The 17,790-nt window shown below is 42.5% G+C and overlaps 1 protein-coding gene across 2 annotated transcripts in view; it reads left to right on the top strand.

The window, feature by feature from the left end:
- LOC109906504 (phospholipid-transporting ATPase ABCA1) overlaps window positions 1-15,134 on the top strand; it is a 226,621-nt gene extending 211,487 nt beyond the window's left edge. For both annotated transcript variants that reach the window (XM_031792012.1, XM_020504223.2), the window contains exons 49-50: window positions 6,309-6,552; window positions 14,012-15,134. In XM_031792012.1, the coding sequence (XP_031647872.1) occupies window positions 6,309-6,552; window positions 14,012-14,152 (385 nt within the window). In that variant the 3' untranslated portion in view covers window positions 14,153-15,134. The remainder of the gene's footprint in view (window positions 1-6,308; window positions 6,553-14,011) is intronic.
- Window positions 15,135-17,790: the final 2,656 nt, after the last annotated feature.

Raw genomic sequence — 17,790 nt, 5'->3', positions numbered from 1 at the left:
AGAAAGGAGAGATGGGAGAAGAGAGGATACGAGATGAGATATGGGAGAGGAGATATGGGAGTGGAGAGATGAGAAAGGGGAGACAGGGGGAGAGGAGAGATGAGAAAGGGGAGACAGGGGGAGAGGAGAGATGAGAAAGGGGAGACGGGGGGAGAGGAGAGATGAGAAAGGGGAGACAGGAGGAGAGATGAGAAAGGGGAGACAGGGGGAGAGGAGAGATGAGAAAGGGGGAGAGGAGAGATGAGAAGGGGGAGACGAGGGGAGATGGGAAAGGAGGCAGAGGAGAGATGGGAGAGATGGTAGAGGGGAGACGGGAGGAGAGATGGTAGAGGGGAGATGAGAGAGTGGAGGAGCGCATGGAGAGTTGATAAGATGAGAAAGGAGAGATGGGAGAAGAGAGGATACGAGAGGAGATATGGGAGAGGAGATATGGGAGTGGAGAGATGAGAAAGGGGAGAGGAGAGATGAGAAAGGGGAGACAGGGGGAGAGGAGAGATGAGAAAGGGGAGAAGAGGGGAGATGGGAAAGGAGGCAGAGGAGAGATGGGAGAGAGGAGAGATGGTAGAGGGGAGACGGGAGGAGAGATGGTAGAGGGGAGAGATGGTAGAGGGGTGATGAGAGAGTGGAGAAGCGCATGGAGAGTTGATAAGATGAGAAAGGAGAGATGGGAGAAGAGAGGATACGAGATGAGATATGTGAGAGGAGATGTGGGAGTGGAGAGATGGGAAAGGGGAGACGGGAGGAGATATGGAAGAGGGGAGATGAGAGAGTGGAGGAGCGCATGGAGATAAGATGAGAAAGGAGAGATGGGAGAAGAGAGGATACGATATGAGATATGGGAGTGGAGAGATGGGAAAGGGGAGACGGGAGGAGAGATGGGAGAGGAGAGATGATGAGATGGGAAAGGAGGAAGGAAGAGAGATGGGAGAGGAGAATGGAGATGAGAGAGTGGAGAGGAGACATGGGAGAGAGGAAAGGTGGGAGGAGTTATGGGAGAGGAGAGATGGGAAAAGAGGGCTGGAGAGCAGAGAGGAGAGATGGGAGAGGAGAGATAAGAGAGGGGAGGAGAGGAAGAGAGCAGAGAGATGAGAAAGGAGGGAGAGGAGGAGGTGAGAGAGGGGAGATGAGAGATATGAGAGAGGAGAGAGGATGAGAGATGGGAAAGGAGAGATGAGCGAGAGGAGAGATGAGGGAGATGGGAGAGACTGGAGATCTGAGGGTAGAATAGAATTTGCCCATTCTAGTGGAAAAATGCGCATGTTGTTTTTATGCCGATTTTGAAAGAATGCCAAGAGTGTGCAAAGCTGTCATCAAGGCAAAGGGTGGCTACTTTGAAGAATCTCAAATATAAAATATATTTAGATTTATTTAACACCTTTTTGGTTACTACATGATTCCATATGTGTTATTTCATAGTTTTGATGTCTTCTTTATTATCCTACAATGTAGAAAATAGTACAAATAAAGAAAAACCCTTGAATGAGTAGGTGTGTCCACACGTTTGATTGGTACTGTAGGAACAAGTGGTCAATCTGGGATTGGGCAAACGATTGATGAGGGAAGACGATAACATTTTTCATTGTGTTCGAGATTATTTTCTATTCAAATCAAATTGTGTTCGTCACATGCTTCTCAAACAACAGGTGTAGACTAACAGGGAAATGCTGACTTACGGGCCTTTCCCAACAATGTAGAGAGAAAGAAAATAGAGAGATAATAGAAGAGCGATAGCAGAAGTAGTAAATCCACAACGAGTGATGATCACTTATATTATTGTGAGATGACCGAAGGGCAGAAATTGGAAAATGAATAATACATACCGCCACTCACCTGTTGGAGCGTAGCAGAGAAAATAGAGCACAGAGAGAAAACAGAGAGCGAGAGCTCATTGATCAGCCTCTTCTTTCTGCTGCTGGGGAGCGGTGTTTGATTACACATGTACGCTGGAAACCTCTTCTAGCGACGCCCCCGAGCATTATTGGATAAAAAAAATAAAATCTTGTCTTCGCTGAGCTCAGCACCTCTGAAAGCTCAGCTGCGCCTCGCCACTCTGAGCGCCGGCCGATTTCCTGTCTGGCTCGATCCCATCACTAAATGGAGGGGCGTTTGTCAGACTCATGATGATTGGATGATGAATCAGACTGGATAAGAAGGGTGGGATTTCAGACGACTTCTACTCAGACTGGCTTCTCTGTTGACTTGGCTCTTTGTTCATTCAAACTTTGTACTGAAGGCCTATTTCAAAATGCTATGAGAAGAAGTCCACAGGACTGTGTGATCACAGAGAATTATACAGATAAGTCACGGATGATAAAAAATAGTAGATCTTCTCTCTCATTTGTGATTTCCTATTTAAATGTTGATGTTCCATTCTAGCAATCAGAGGAATGAAGATTATGCGTTTTAATCTAGGATTTCAAATAAAGTATTCAATCAGCACAGAGATATGACTTGTTATTAGGTATAATGATGTATTCCCATTGAAAGGCTCTGGGAGTTGTATTTGGCCTTGGATTCTACGTTGTATGCTAGTATGGACATTGAAACAATGCCTTAGTACGGCTGAGGCTAACACACCACTTCTCTCATTACTTTTAAGAGGTTGCTGCCTCTCCTTGCATGTAGCACTTAACAGCCTCCAATGGACATTTTCCACAACTAAATATAACATTAGGGGATTCATTAAGAAGAAAACAATGGTAATAAGAGTACTAACAACAAAATAACACTAGTCTCGCTAGACTTAGCATAAAAGCCAAGGAATGTTAAAAGCTGGTTACCCAATCCAGCTTTGAGGGAGCATTTAATGTCAAAGTTAGAATCATATTTTGGTGGTTTTTATTTGATGTGCAGATGGATTGATTGGGATTTGTTTGAATTATTAATGTCAGAATACACAGTGGAACTAAATAGAAAGTGAATGAATGCACACCGCTTTATACAAATAGATTTGATGAGTGAATGTGCCTTACGTAATTCATTGAGGTGTTTGGAACAATGCTTTTGTTTGCACATTCTTAAGAGACCTGGAAATAATTTGATAAGTCAGATTTATCAGATTTTTGGATTCACAATAACAAGTCATTACTAGGCCTCATTGCCTCAAAAGAATTAGGTAGGAGTATGGCAATCCGTTTTTCTGAATTTCTTTTCTGAATATATAAATAAATAATGGGATTGAGACATTGTCATTTGCAGAGGTATACAGTGCCTTCGGAAAGTATTCAGACCACTTGACATTTGTTACGTTACAGCCTTATTATAAAATTGATTCAAATGTATTTTTTCCTCATCAATCTAAACACACTTTTTAAACTAAAATATAAAATTGACATAAGTATTCAGACCCTTTACGCAGTACTTTGTTGAAGCACCTTTGGCAGCGATTACAGCGTTGAGCCTTCTTGGGTATGATGCTACAAGCTCGGCACACCTGTATTTGGGGAGTTTCTCCCATTCTTCTCTGTAGATCCTCTCAAGCTCTGTCAGGTTGAGATGTTTGATCGTGTTCAAGTCCAAGCTCTGGCTGGGCCACTCAAGGAGATCAGACTTGTCCCGAAGCCACTCCTGCGTTGTCTTGGCTGTGTGCTTAGTGTCGTTGTCCTGTTGGAAGGTGAACCTTTGCCCCAGTCTGAGGTCCTGAGCACTCTGGAATAGGTTTTCATCAAGGATCTCTCTGTACTTTGCTCTGTTCATCTTTGCCTCGATCCTGACTAGTATCCCAGTCCCTGCCACTGAAAGCATCCCCACAGCATGATGCTGCCACCACTATGCTTCACCTTAGGGATGGTGCCAGGTTTCCTCCAGACGTGACGCTTGGCATTCAGGCAATCTTGGTTTCATCAGACCAGAGAATGTTGTTGCTCATGGTCTGAAAGTCTTTAGGTGCCTTTTAGTAAATTGCAATTGGGCTGTCATGTGCCTTTTACTGAGGAGTGGCTTCCATCTGGCCGCTCTACCATAAAGTCCTGATTGGTGGAGTGCTGCAAAGATGGTTGTCCTTCTATCTCCACAGAGGAACTCTGGAGCTCTGTCAGAGTGACCATCGTATTGTTGGTCATCACCCTGACCAACGCCCGTCTCCCTCGATTGCTCAGTTTGGCTGGGTGGCCAGCTCTAGGAAGATTCTCGGCTGTGTTCTTGTGGACCTTCAATGCTGCAGAAATGTGTTGGTACTCTTCCCCAGATCTGTGCCTTGACACCATCTTGTCTCGGAGCTCTATGCACAATTCCTTCGACCTCATGGCTTGGTTTTTGCTCTGATAAGAACTGTCAACTGTGGGACCTTATATAGACAGGTGTGTGCTTTTCCAAATCATGTCCAATTAATTGAATGTACAACAGGTGGACTCCAATCAAGTTGTAGAAACATCTCAAGGATGATCAATAGAAACAGGATGCACCTGAGCTCAATTTCAAGTCTCATAGAAAATAATAATACTCATGTAAATAAGGTATTTGTGTTTTATATTTTATAGATGTCAAAATTGTAAATAAAACTGTTTTTGCTTTGTCTTCATGGGACATTGTGTGCATATTGCTGTAATTTAAAAAAGTATTTAACCCATTTTAGAATAAGGCTGAATAACGTAACAAAATGTGGAATAAGTCCAGGGGTCTGAATACTTTCCGAAAGCAGTGTTCATACACTAAAAGAGATTTTGAGGTATTCTGAAAATATACTGTATGTCCTTAGATTGGGATTGGCTTTAAGACGGCCTAAACGGCACGTATCAAAGACATTTCAAGTCTGAATAATAGAAAATAAACTATACGCCCAAACCTTGTCCTAGTGGGTGTGTTCCACATAGTCTGTACAGATTCTACGATCGTTATGTTTTTTTTGTTACCTTTATTTAACTAGGCAAGTCAGTTAAGAACAAATTCTTATTTACAATGACAACCTACCCAGACGACGCTGGGCCAATTGTGCGCCACCCTATGGGACTCCCAATCACGGCCGGGTGTGATACAGCCTTGAATCGAACCAGGGACTGTAGTGACACCTCTTGAGATGCAGATGCAGTGCCATAGACAGCTGCGCCACTCGACAGATGTGGTTGCTGAGACATTAGCCACTTAAACAGTTCAGATAATAAACACTATGGTTGTGTCCCAAATGGCGGCCTATTCACCATAGGGTGCCATTTGGGACACAGTCTACATTAAACAACCCCAGGTATTTTGAAGATCGGATCATCTGTGCAGACCTGTGTTGAAACTGTGTGTCTGGAATGCAGCCAACGTGTCACACGGTGATCCACTGCTTACATATACAGTAGGTACACACAAAGCACCATGGGTAATTCTACATGCCAACTCATGGATTTGTCCAAACTCAGGATGTTGCGACAGCACCTAGCATTAGCACCTTCTGAAGCAGCGCTAGCAGCAGAGGGAGGGGGAAGAGAGGGATGGGAGAAAAGCAGTAGGAGTGCACATTCCTTCAGACGAAAAAAAACTCACCAGTTTCTCGGGTGTGCGGAGTTGGCCGACTCCCGGTGTTCGTGACGCACCTGTTCCCCGAAACGCTGCACCAGATGCACAGGGAGCTTTCAACGAGCTGGGGAAATTAAGATCAATTATACCCCCCCCTCCCCATCTCCTTCGTTCCATCCCTCTATCCCTCCTTCTCCATCACATTATGTTAGCGCAAGGGTACCACCAAATTCAGCACAGTGAGGAAATAGAAGCATATTATTTAAGTGCTGCTGTTAACTTCAGGAGTGTGCACTTTAGCTTGGGTGGTGCATAGACATAAGGCAAGGTGAATATGGAATCAAGGGAATTCGCTGGAGCACACAAAATTGTTCCAAAGGGGCATTTTATGGTGTGTAATTTACCAAACTGCACTAACCTTGGATAACCTCACTTTTTTTTGTGTGTGTGTACTTGTGTGTCAACGGTCAAGTAGCGGTTGCGTATATTTGTCCTGTTTCACACATGTACAAGTGTGTGGTGTGAAATGGGAATATTCTTTTGCATATCCCACCCTTGGAAAGTGAGGTCACGTCCAGGGATCAGCCATTATTAGGGTTAAGTACCTTGCTCAAGGGCAGACCAACAGATTTCACCTAGTCGGCTTGGGAATTCAAACTAGCAACCTTTCAGCAGCCAAATCTCTAACTACTAGGCTACCTGCTGCCCACATTAGGCAAGGTGAATATGGAATCAGGTGATATGCTGGGGCATACAAATGATTCCAAAAAGGCACTAACCTTGGATAACCAAGTTTTTGTGTGCATGTTTGTCAGTCCATATGCTTTAATTGATGTGTATGTGTTTATCCATGTGTCTGTTTTTTCTAGGTTCGGAGAAGGCTACACTGTGATCGTGAGGGTGGGCGGCTCGCCCCCCGCCCTGGGCCCCGTGGAGGAGTTTGTCCACGATTCCTTCCCCGGTAGCATATTGAAGGAGAAGCACCACAACACGCTGCAGTACCAGCTCCCCCACAGCGGGGGCGCTCTGGCCAGCATCTTCAGCCATTTCACCACTCATCAGCAGAGGCTGGGTGTGGAGGACTACTCTGTCTCCCAGACCACTCTGGATCAGGTAACCAGATTAAACCCTTCATTCAATTGCTGTTCTGGTTGAGGACCATAGAGATATAATAGCATTTCTATGGTATTTTACTGTATTCTGTTGTGGGGACACACAGTGTGTGGAGGCCTTTGTTCCATCCCTGTACTAACAAGCCTAATTCAACAAATCAAGGATTTTTTTTGTGTATGGCGGTATGGGTGACTCTGATCCTGGAGGGCAGGAGAGTGTACAGGTTTATTTTCTTGGCAGGTGTGTTAAGGCTGGAGTAAATGTCTGCAGACACTGTGGCCCTCCAGGGGTGAGATGTCCATCTCTTTTAGGCAAACATTATCTATAGAACACATTTCCTTTAAGACTTGTACACTGAATGCTATTAGACTTGATGTCGAATGTCGCTGCCTCACCCCACGTTTCTGATGTGATGTATGAAGCTTGAGATCTGTTGCAATCAAGCCTCAGTGAGAAAGCGAGTGAAAGAGAGTGAGTGAAAGAAAAAGAGAGTGAGTGAAAGTGAGTGAGTGAGTTAGTGAAAGAATAAAAGAGAGAGAAAGAAAGAGGTGAGTGAGGGAGTGAAGGAAGGACTAAGAGCGAGTGAAAGAAAGTGAGTGAGTGAGTGAGTGAGTGAGTGAAGGAAGGAAGGAAGGAAGGAAGGAAGGAAGGAAGGAAGGAAGGAAGGAAGGAAGGAAGGAAGGAAGGAAGGAAGGAAGGAAGGAAGGAAGGAAGGAAGGAAGGAAGGAAGGAAGGAAGGAAGGAAGGAAGGAAGGAAGGAAGGAAGGAAAAAGAGAGCGAGTGAGTGAGTGAAAGAAAGAGGTGAGTGAGGGAGTGAAAGAGAGTGAAGGAGTGAAGAGAGAGTGAGTGAAGGAAGGAAAGAATGAAGGAGTGAAGAGAGAATGAAAGAGAGTGAGTGAAAGAGTGAGTGAGTGAAAGAAAGAGTGAGTGATAGAATAAAAGAGTGAGAGAAAGAATAAAAGAGTGAGAGAAAGAAAGTGAGTGAAAGAAAGAGCGAGTGAGAGAATGAGAGTGAGGGAAAGAGAGTGAATGAAAAAAGAGTGAAAGAAGGAAAGAGTGTGAGTGAGTGAAAGAGTGAGTGAGAGAAAGAGTGAGTGAATTAAAGAGAGTGAGTGAGTGAGTGAAAGAGTGAGTGAGTGAAAGAGTGAGTGAGTGAAAGAGTGAGTGAGTGAAAGAGTGAGTGAGTGAAAGAGTGAGTGAGTGAAAGAGTGAGTGAAAGAAAGAGTGAGTGAAAGTGAGTGAATGAATGAGTGAGAGAAAAATCAAATCAAATCAAATTGTATTTGTCACATACACATGGTTAGCAGATGTTAATGCGAGTGTAGCGAAATGCTTGTGCTTCTAGTTCCGACAATGCAGTAATAACCAACAAGTAACCTAGCTAACAATTCCAAAACTACTACCTCATAGACACAAGTGTCAGGGGATAAAGAATATGTACATAAAGATATATGAGTGAGTGATGGTACAGAGCGGCATAGGCAAGATACAGTAGATGGTATTGAGTGCAGTATATACATATGAGATGAGTATGTAAACAAAGTGGCATAGTTAAAGTGGCTAGTGATACATGTATTACATAAAGATGCAGTAGATGATATAGAGGACAGTATATACATATACATATGAGATGAATAATGTAGGGTATGTAAACATTATATTAGGTAGCATTGTTTAAAGTGGCTAGTGATATATTTTACATCATTTCCCATCAATTCCCATTATTAAAGTGGCTGGAGTTGAGTCAGTGTGTTGGCAGCAGCCACTCAATGTTAGTGGTGGCTGTTTAACAGTCTGATGGCCTTGAGATAGAAGCTGTTTTTCAGTCTCTCGGTCCCAGCTTTGATGCACCTGTACTGACCTCGCCTTCGGGATGATAGCGGGGTGAACAGGCAGTGGCTAGGGTGGTTGTTGTCCTTGATGATCTTTATGGCCTTCCTGTAACATCGGGTGGTGTAGGTGTCCTGGGGGGCAGGTAGTTTGCCCCCGGTGATGCGTTGTGCAGACCTCACTACCCTCTGGAGAGCCTTACGGTTGTGGGCGGAGCAGTTGCCGTACCAGGTGGTGATACAGCCCGACAGGATGCTCTCGATTGTGCATCTGTAGAAGTTTGTGAGTGCTTTTGGTGACAAGCCGAATTTCTTCAGCCTCCTGAGGTTGAAGAGGCGCTGCTGCGCCTTCTTCACGATGCTGTCTGTGTGGGTGGACCAATTCAGTTTGTCTGTGATGTGTACGCCGAGGAACTTAAAACTTACTACCCTCTCCACTATTGTTCCATCAATGTGGATAGGGGGGTGTTCCCTCTGCTGTTTCCTGAAGTCCACAATCATCTCCTTAGTTTTGTTGACGTTGAGTGTGAGGTTATTTTCCTGACACCACACTCCGAGGGCCCTCACCTCCTCCCTGTAGGCCGTCTCGTCGTTGTTGGTAATCAAGCCTACCACTGTTGTGTCGTCTGCAAACTTGATGATTGAGTTGGAGGCGTGCGTGGCCACGCAGTCGTGGGTGAACAGGGAGTACAGGAGAGGGCTCAGAACGCACCCTTGTGTGGCCCCAGTGTTGAGGATCAGCGGGGTGGAAATGTTGTTGCCTACCCTCACCACCTGGGGGCGGCCCATCAGGAAGTCCTGTACCCAGTTGCACAGGGTGGGGTCGAGACCTAGGGTCTCGAGCTTGGAGGGCACTATGGTGTTAAATGCCGAGCTGTAGTCGATGAACAGCATTCTCACATAGGTATTCCTCTTGTCCAGATGGGTTAGGGAAGTGTGCAGTGTGGTTGAGATTGCATCGTCTGTGGACCTATTTGGGCGGTAAGCAAATTGGAGTGGGTCTAGGGTGTCAGGTAGGGTGGAGGTGATACGGTCCTTGACTAGTCTCTCAAAGCACTTCATGATGACGGAAGTGAGTGCTACGGGGCGGTAGTCGTTTAGCTCAGTTACCTTAGCTTTCTTGGGAACAGGAACAATGGTGGCCCTCTTGAAAGAGAGTGAGTGAGAGAAAGAGAGTGAGTGAGAGAAAGAAAGAGAGAGTGAGAGTGAGAGAGAGTGAGTGAAAGAAAGAGTGAATGCAAGAGTGAGAGAAAAAGAATGACAGAGCGAAAGAATGACAGAGCGAAAGAATGAGAGAGCGCAAGAAAGAGTGAGCGCAAGAAAGAGTGAGTGAAAGAACGAGAGAGCGAAAGAAAGAGTGAGTGAAAGAACGAGAGAGTGAAAAAAAGGAAGGAAAGAGAGTGAGTGAGTTATTGAGAGAAAGAGAGTGAGTGAGTGAAAGAGTGAATGAGTGAAAGAGTGAGTGAAAGAGAGTGAGTGAGTGAAAGAGTGAGTGAGTGAGTGAGAAAGAAAGAGTGAGTGAAAGAACGAGAGAGTGAAAAAAAGGAAGGAAAGAGAGTGAGTGAGTTATTGAGAGAAAGAGTGAGTGAATGAGTGAAAGAGTGAGTGAAAGAGTGAGTGAGTGAAAGAGTGAGTGAGTGAAAGAGTGAGTGAGTGAAAGAGAGTGAGTGAAAGAAAGAGTGAGTGAAAAAGAGTGAGTGAAGGAAAGAAAGAGTGAGAGAGTGAGTAAGTGTGTGAGTGAATGAACGAATGAAAGGGTGAGTGAAGGAAAGAAAGAGAGAGAGAGTGAGTAAGTGTGTGAAAGAATGAGAGAGTGAAAGAATGAGAGAGTGAAAGAATGAGAGTGAAAGAATGAGAGAGTGAAAGAAAGAGTGAGTGAGTAAGAGAGTGAGCGAGTGAAAGAAAGAGTGAGTGAAAGAAAGAAAGAGTGAGTGAGTGAAAGAGTGAGTGAGTGAAAGAATGAGAGTGAGTGAAAGAATGAGAGTGAGTGAGTGAAAGAATAAGAGTGAGTGAAAGAATAAAAGAGTGAGCGAAAGAATAAAAGAGTGAGCGAAAGAATAAAAGAGTGAGCGAAAGAATAAAAGAGTGAGCGAAAGAATAAAAGAGTGAGCGAAAGAATGAAAGAGTGAGCGAAAGAATGAAAGAGTGAGCGAAAGAATGAACGAAAGAATGAAAGAGTGAGCGAAAGAAAGAGTGAGTGAAAAAAGGAAGGAAAGAGTGAGTGAGTGAAAGAGAGTGAGTGAGTGAAAGAGTGAGTGAGAGAGAGTGAGTGAGTGAAAGAAAGAGAGTGAGTGAAAGAAAGAGTGAGTGAGTGAAAGAGAGTGAGTGAAAGAAAGAGTGAGTGAGTGAAAGAAAGAGTGAGTGAAAGAAAGAGTGAGTGAGTGAAAGAAAGAGTGAGTGAAAGAAAGAGTGAGTGAGTGAAAGAAAGAGTGAGTGAGTGAAAGAAAGAAAGAGTGAAAGAAAGAAAGAAAGAGTGAAAGAAAGAGAATGGGAGTGAGTGTAAGAAAGAGAGTGAAAGAGAGAGTGAAAGAAAGAGTCAGAGAAAGAAAACAAGAGACAGGGGAAAAAGAGAGGGAAAGAGAGAGAACCAACAATGCAGCCATTCTGTAATAGACCATACTGTATTTACCAGATCACAGAGAGTAAATAAATCACATGCGGGGTATAAGGTCACTGCACTAAAACACAAAGGGGATAAAAACCAACACCTATGGGGGACTGAGACCAGACAGTCACCTTTCAGCTGGTGATTTATTGATGACAGTCCTGACCTATTGTTCTGTAAGACCTGGCTCGCACTACAATTAATATTGATCCGGCCCCAAGGCTGTGGCGTTAATGCCTATATTGAAAGACATTGGCCGTGTCCGAAAACTGCCTTGCCTACTACTTAATAAAACAACATACTGTGTACTAATCATTCTATATACTATTTAGATTGTACTGTTGTGTAGTAAGCAACAAATATCAAGATACCAGGCTCACCAATACTGAGTATGTGTCATCTAATATGCAATGGCGTTGTTTCCTGACATTTGTACATTTTGGTATCAAGTATGTATCAGCTGATTATCAAGTAAGTAGCCAGAATGAGTCATAGGAGCAGGAGCCTAGCTCCTTACATAGCAGGCTATCCAGATACAGCATTGTCCAAAAGCCACTGAACTTATGAAGTACATGATTCACTGTACCGCTAGACTGTACTTTGTTGTGAATATTGTTCTCTGAAACGTGAGTTTTTTTCACAAATTGAAAACACAATATTCAACTTGAGCAGGAGGGTGCTATTCCTCAACTGTATGTGTTAGACATTATCTTCACCTTCATGGGAAAACAAAGGGTTACCTTTTGTCTGACAGTGGGGACAAGCACTGATGCAGTGATAACATTAGCATCTTCTATGTTCCCGGATTGACACCTAAAATGAAGTGGCACGTCCATTTTTACTGTACCTTACATCCCTGGGGGAAAAAAGTGATTTTCCAACACACACCACAGAGATCATTTCAAAGACAACGGAACAAGCTAGCACATAGCTGGGCACGGACTGGGACGGCCTGTATTTAAAAAGTTCACTGAGGCGTGCGTGTGGCGCGCAGGGACTCCACCTCCAGAGCGGCAAAGGTTAATTGAGCGCCTCTGCATCCTTCTTCTCCTTGCCACGCGTCGGCAGCCATGTAATAAACACCCAAATGCCCCCTCGCCATAATTAATACCCACACCCATCTTTTTATGAACAAAATGTCAGTGACGACCAAGCGTGTGGTCTAAGTTATAATAAACGAATGGTTAGAAGGTGAGAGGTGATTAGAGAAACATGTTTGTAGCGAGTATAGTGGGGAAAGAGATGTGTTGTTACTGTGTGTGCCGTATGAAATGCTAGTATTTAAACATGTCACATGCACAGTTCCACAAATATAAAGTCGGAGCAGATGCAGGATATTAAATATCTGCACCACATGATAAAACTATGCAGGATATGTATGCTCCCATGTGGGTTATTGGTGACAACATTTTGACCACTTACGTAGGTCTACGTCAGGTCAGTCTATTGTTTAGAATGCGTTCATATACGCAACATTGTCTCCAGCCTTGACAAATATACAGTAGACAACTTAAGAAGTGTAGCACTATGTGGTCTGGATATTATATTGTCTGTCAAACTCTGATATTGAAGGTCAAAGGCATCAATGTCTTAAGCCTCTTAGCATACTGTATCCAACCAATGGCATCTGGGGTCAAGGGTGAAATAAGCCTCCTGATAGGCGGAGTTGAAGTAGGCATTGTTGTTTTTCAACTTCCTAATTTTCTCCCTGACAAGATGTCACAACCGTCAAGTTATTGAATGAAAACTGAAAAATAAAAGGTTTTGTCAGACATTTTTTGTAAGGAAGCCTTTTGATAAACTTTTTGTCAGTTTCAAAAGCCCGAAGAGCCGAGCACTACAGTTCTTCACTGCGCAAGTCCTCCCCAATTTAACAGGACGTTTCTTGAAACAGGATCTAACACTCAAGGTCCTCCTCCATCAAAGGTATCACATACTTACCGTCCCATCTGACTTTTCTCTGGAGTCTCGACCGAAGATTTTCTAGTTCCAATTAAGATGGCAGACATTATCTGACACTAGAACAGATCGGGGAAATCGGTGGAACCCTCTCCTTTCTTTTCAAATGAAACATGCCAGGCTGATAACAGCCAGTTATATCACAACTATTGCATCAAATGCATTGTACTGGGCTTTCACTTTGACGCTGAAGCTAGAAGAGTGAATTTGATTCCACCAGGGATTCAGAAGATGCCTGTGGAGGAGAGAAGGAAGAGCTGAGGAGGGGTAGTGGAAGGGAGTTTTTTACATTTTTTATCATTGTCTTTTCTGCCAAAAGGAAATGGAAGAGCACTTGTTCTATGCCTCGAAGGGGACCATATACATATTGTGTGGCATTATTTTATTGGCTGTAACTGTTGAGGAATATATACTTCATAGGCAGTGCCTAATGGACTTGGTGGAGATAAAAAATACAAATAAAATCACTTCCCCTGTAAACGGTTGTTTCACTGCAGAAACAGTCCCCGTGTAAGTGGCTCAGATAGCATGGTATAATATTAGTCAGGTTGATCCGTTGTTATACAATCTGGCCATTCCACATTTGCTATTATAGTACAGATAGTCACGTCATATCTTAATATATGTGGTCTTAACAGGCCTTTTTATTTTATGTCATGTCCTTCTTTGTTAATACTTTACCTGATGAAGACAGGCTTTTACTGTTGTTTCCTCACCCCATAAAGCAGACTAATGATGTCCGGCTCCTTTTCACCGTGAATAAAGAAAATAAAAAAAATTTTGGGGGGGGGGGGTAATAATTAACAGGATACGTTCTGTCTTGTTTCACAGTGAAGTGTAAGATATTTAAGGATGCATCATAGAAACATGTTTTGGTTAAATGTCATTAGAAGAAGCAGATCGAATATGCTGATTGACTTTCGGTTTAAATGTTGAAATAATTCTGAAGACAAAACAATCTTTAAACACATTTGAAGCCCTTTCATATGAACTGATGTGTGTGTGTGTTTTACATGCAAGGACGTTCTATCTACAGCTACTCTTACCACCATGTCTTCATCCTCAGGTCTTTGTCAACTTTGCGAGGTACCAACAGGAGGAGGACAATCAGGCCCTGCAAGCTTATGACAACAAAGTGGACGTGTCTGACGAAATGCCAATGGAAACTCGGATCTCAACCGACTCAACTGTACCAGAGAGCGTCTGAGTCACTTCAGATTCCATCACTCAATCACAAGCACTGTTTATCTCCGGTCAAAGCATGTAGATAGCTTTTGTATGTTTTACTTGTGCCATCTGCCATAAGGACATTTTGCTATGTTATTATTCAAATGTTAAAACGTGAACAACACATATAATGGAATTCAACACCTAGCATAAAAATGCGATTGGTCTACCTGCATCAGGAGTGCGAGGTCATCAATGTTTAGATTAGATACTGTTATTTTCGGGAATTGCTTGATTATGAAACACAGATTTTCATCAGACCCTGTCCTGTTTGCCAAATGATATGGCTAGGAAACACCTCTTCCTCAAAGGTCAACACATTGATTCTATTATGTTGCCCCTCGACATTCTCTTACGATTGTTGTTGCAATTGTTTCACTACTGATAAAAAATAGTGAATGCTTCCCAAATGGTACCCTATTCCTTTTACAGTGCACTACGTAGGTACAGATCCCTATGGATCTTCCAGGAGCAGATATTTACATGTTATCCTCTCCTTCATTCCAAAATTAGTATGGCGGCCCTAATTTGACAACCCAGGTAGATATGCGTATAATATAACTATATTTGGAGAAAATGCCGGTAGTTTTTAACAATGGTGAAACCACCAAACACTTTGCCAGTAAAATAATGGTTTATTTTTGACAATACACACATAGACACGCATATATTTCAGCTATATTGTGTGAGTAGTCCTTTTTTAACAATGATGAAACCACACCAAGCACTTCATCAATTTGCCTACATTACCTTGCAAGTGGAATTAGCACTTTCTAATGCAAATAAATTCTCTGTATGTTCAAAGTAAACTAGGGTTTACTTTGAGAGCCCGATGTAATTTGTATGCCGTTCAATGTCTCCTGTATTACTATCTTGTTCATTGCAAAGAATAAGGAATCCCATTTGTACTGAATATTGCTTTATTCCAGGACAGATGATTAAACATTTGCACAAATTGGCAAGCGACTAGAAGTTGAATTTGTAGATCCCCAGCTTTATTTCCTCCGGGATTCATTGGGCCTTGTTTGGGAGTCACTTTTAGCCACTTTTAACTTCTGACTCAGCTGCTTGAATAAGTGCACCGTTATTTTATTCTTTGTTGAACTTCTTGCGTCGAGCCATCCCGGATCCGGGATCGTGAATACAGCCTCAAGCTCATTACCATAACGCAACGTTAACTATTCATGAAAATCGCAAATGAAATGAAATTAATATGCTAGCTCTCAAGCTTAGCCTTTTGTTAACAACACTGTCATCTTAGATTTTCAAAATATGCTTCTCAACCATAGCAAAACAAGCATTTGTGTAACAGCTAGCGCAGCTAGCGTAGCATTTAGCGTTAGCATCAGCAGGCAACATTTTCACAAAAACCAGAAAATCATTCAAATAAAATAATTTACCTTTGAAGAACTTCAGATGTTTTCAATGAGGAGACTCTCAGTTAGATAGCAAATGCTCAGTTTTTCCTGAAAGATTATTTGTTTAGGAGAAATCGCTCCGTTTGGTGCGTCACGTTTAGCTACGAAAAAAACCTGTATCCAGGAGTGTAATTATCCCCGCAGCTCATTAGCATAACACAACGTTAACTATTCATGAAAATCGCAAATGAAATGAAATTAATATGCTAGCTCTCAAGCTTAGCCTTTTGTTAACAACACTGTCATCTTAGATTTTCAAAATATGCTTCTCAACCATAGCAAAACAAGCATTTGTGTAACAGCTAGCGCAGCTAGCGTAGCATTTAGCGTTAGCATCAGCAGGCAACATTTTCACAAAAACCAGAAAACCATTCAAATAAAATAATTTACCTTTGAAGAACTTCAGATGTTTTCAATGAGGAGACTCTCAGTTAGATAGCAAATGCTCAGTTTTTCCTGAAAGATTATTTGTTTAGGAGAAATCGCTCCGTTTGGTGCGTCACGTTTAGCTACGAAAAAAACCTGTATCCAGGAGTGTAATTATCCCCGCAGCTCATTAGCATAACACAACGTTAACTATTCATGAAAATCGCAAATGAAATGAAATTAATATGCTAGCTCTCAAGCTTAGCCTTTTGTTAACAACACTGTCATCTTAGATTTTCAAAATATGCTTCTCAACCATAGCAAAACAAGCATTTGTGTAACAGCTAGCGCAGCTAGCGTAGCATTTAGCGTTAGCATCAGCAGGCAACATTTTCACAAAAAACAGAAAATCATTCAAATAAAATCATTACCTTTGAAGAACTTCAGATGTTTTCAATGAGGAGACTCAGTTAGATAGCAAATGCTCAGTTTTTCCTGAAAGATTATTTGTTTAGGAGAAATTGCTCCGTTTTGTGCGTCACGTTTGGCTACCAAAAAACCCGAAAATTCAGTCTTCAAAACGCCAAACTTTTTTCCAAATTAACTCCATAATATCGACTGAAACATGGTAAACGTTGTTTAGAATCAATCCTCAAGGTGTTTTTCACATATCTCTTCATGATATATCGTTCGTTGAAAGCCTCCTCTCTCCTCTCAATCACTGGATGACTGCGTGCAGCTTGTAGATTACGCACCAATTTAGACAAAGGACACCGGGCGGACCCCTGGTAAATGTAGTCTCTTATGGCCAATCTTCCAATGATATGCCTACGAATAGGTCACAATGCTGCAGACACCTTGGAGAAACGATAGAAAGGGCAGGCTCATTCCCGGCGCATTCACAGCCGGGAATGGAGACAATGGAAAACAGAGCTTCAAAAATTCTGCCCATTTCCTGGTTGAAGTTTCATCTTGGTTTCACCTGTAGCATGAGTTCTGTGGCACTCACAGATCATATCTTTGCAGTTTTGGAAACCTTAGAGTGTTTTCTTTCCAAAGCTGCCAATTATATGCATAGTCGAGCATCTTTTCGTGATAAAATATTGCGCTTAAAACGGGCACGTTTTTTTATCCATAAATTAAAAGAGCGCCCCCTATATCCAAGAAGTTAACTCTTTTTAAATCTATCGTTGTTGTGTAACTCACAAGTGCAGCATTTCAGCTTTGACAAAGAACTGTGCAAATGGTTCGATGGTGAGTTACTTGTTTACAGCCAAGTGGAAAGTAGTTTACTATAATAAACAGACACGCTTTTTTATCTTCCCCCTGCTAACCTTTTTTAAATATTTTTTATTCAAACACCAAGTTCCCTCCAAATACTTTTTATTCCGTTTTATTAACAGCATTTAGATGTGTCAAAAGAGCATCAAAACACTACATTTTTCTTTCTCAATGTGCACGTAAACCATGAATAAACAATGTCCATTTTGACAGTTATGAGATATCAGCACTCTTATCCCCTGAAACCCTGCCAGTCCTGGCCATCCTGCCCATATGCCTTTGCTCTCTTTGCTACCAGCCCCATGAATCCTCCAGATGCACAGCACCTCTTACCTCCACTTTAAAAAGACCTCTCCTCCACTACATATGCACTTCTGGTTCATTTTTTCCCCCCACTACCTATCTTTATCAATGTAGTCTCACTCAGTGTTCATGTGTTGCCTATGAACTCATCTATGATTCCCTGCTACCCGTCTTTGCCTTTTTGCACAGCCTGAACTCGGGTCGACATAACATAGTAAAAGTACATCTGGAACACTCCAATTAGTATGAT

This window comes from Oncorhynchus kisutch, linkage group LG16, assembly GCF_002021735.2.
Source record: "Oncorhynchus kisutch isolate 150728-3 linkage group LG16, Okis_V2, whole genome shotgun sequence".
Taxonomy (NCBI): domain Eukaryota; kingdom Metazoa; phylum Chordata; class Actinopteri; order Salmoniformes; family Salmonidae; genus Oncorhynchus; species Oncorhynchus kisutch.
The sequence above is the reverse complement of the archived record's forward strand: the minus strand, read 5'-3'. Positions and strand labels throughout refer to the sequence as shown.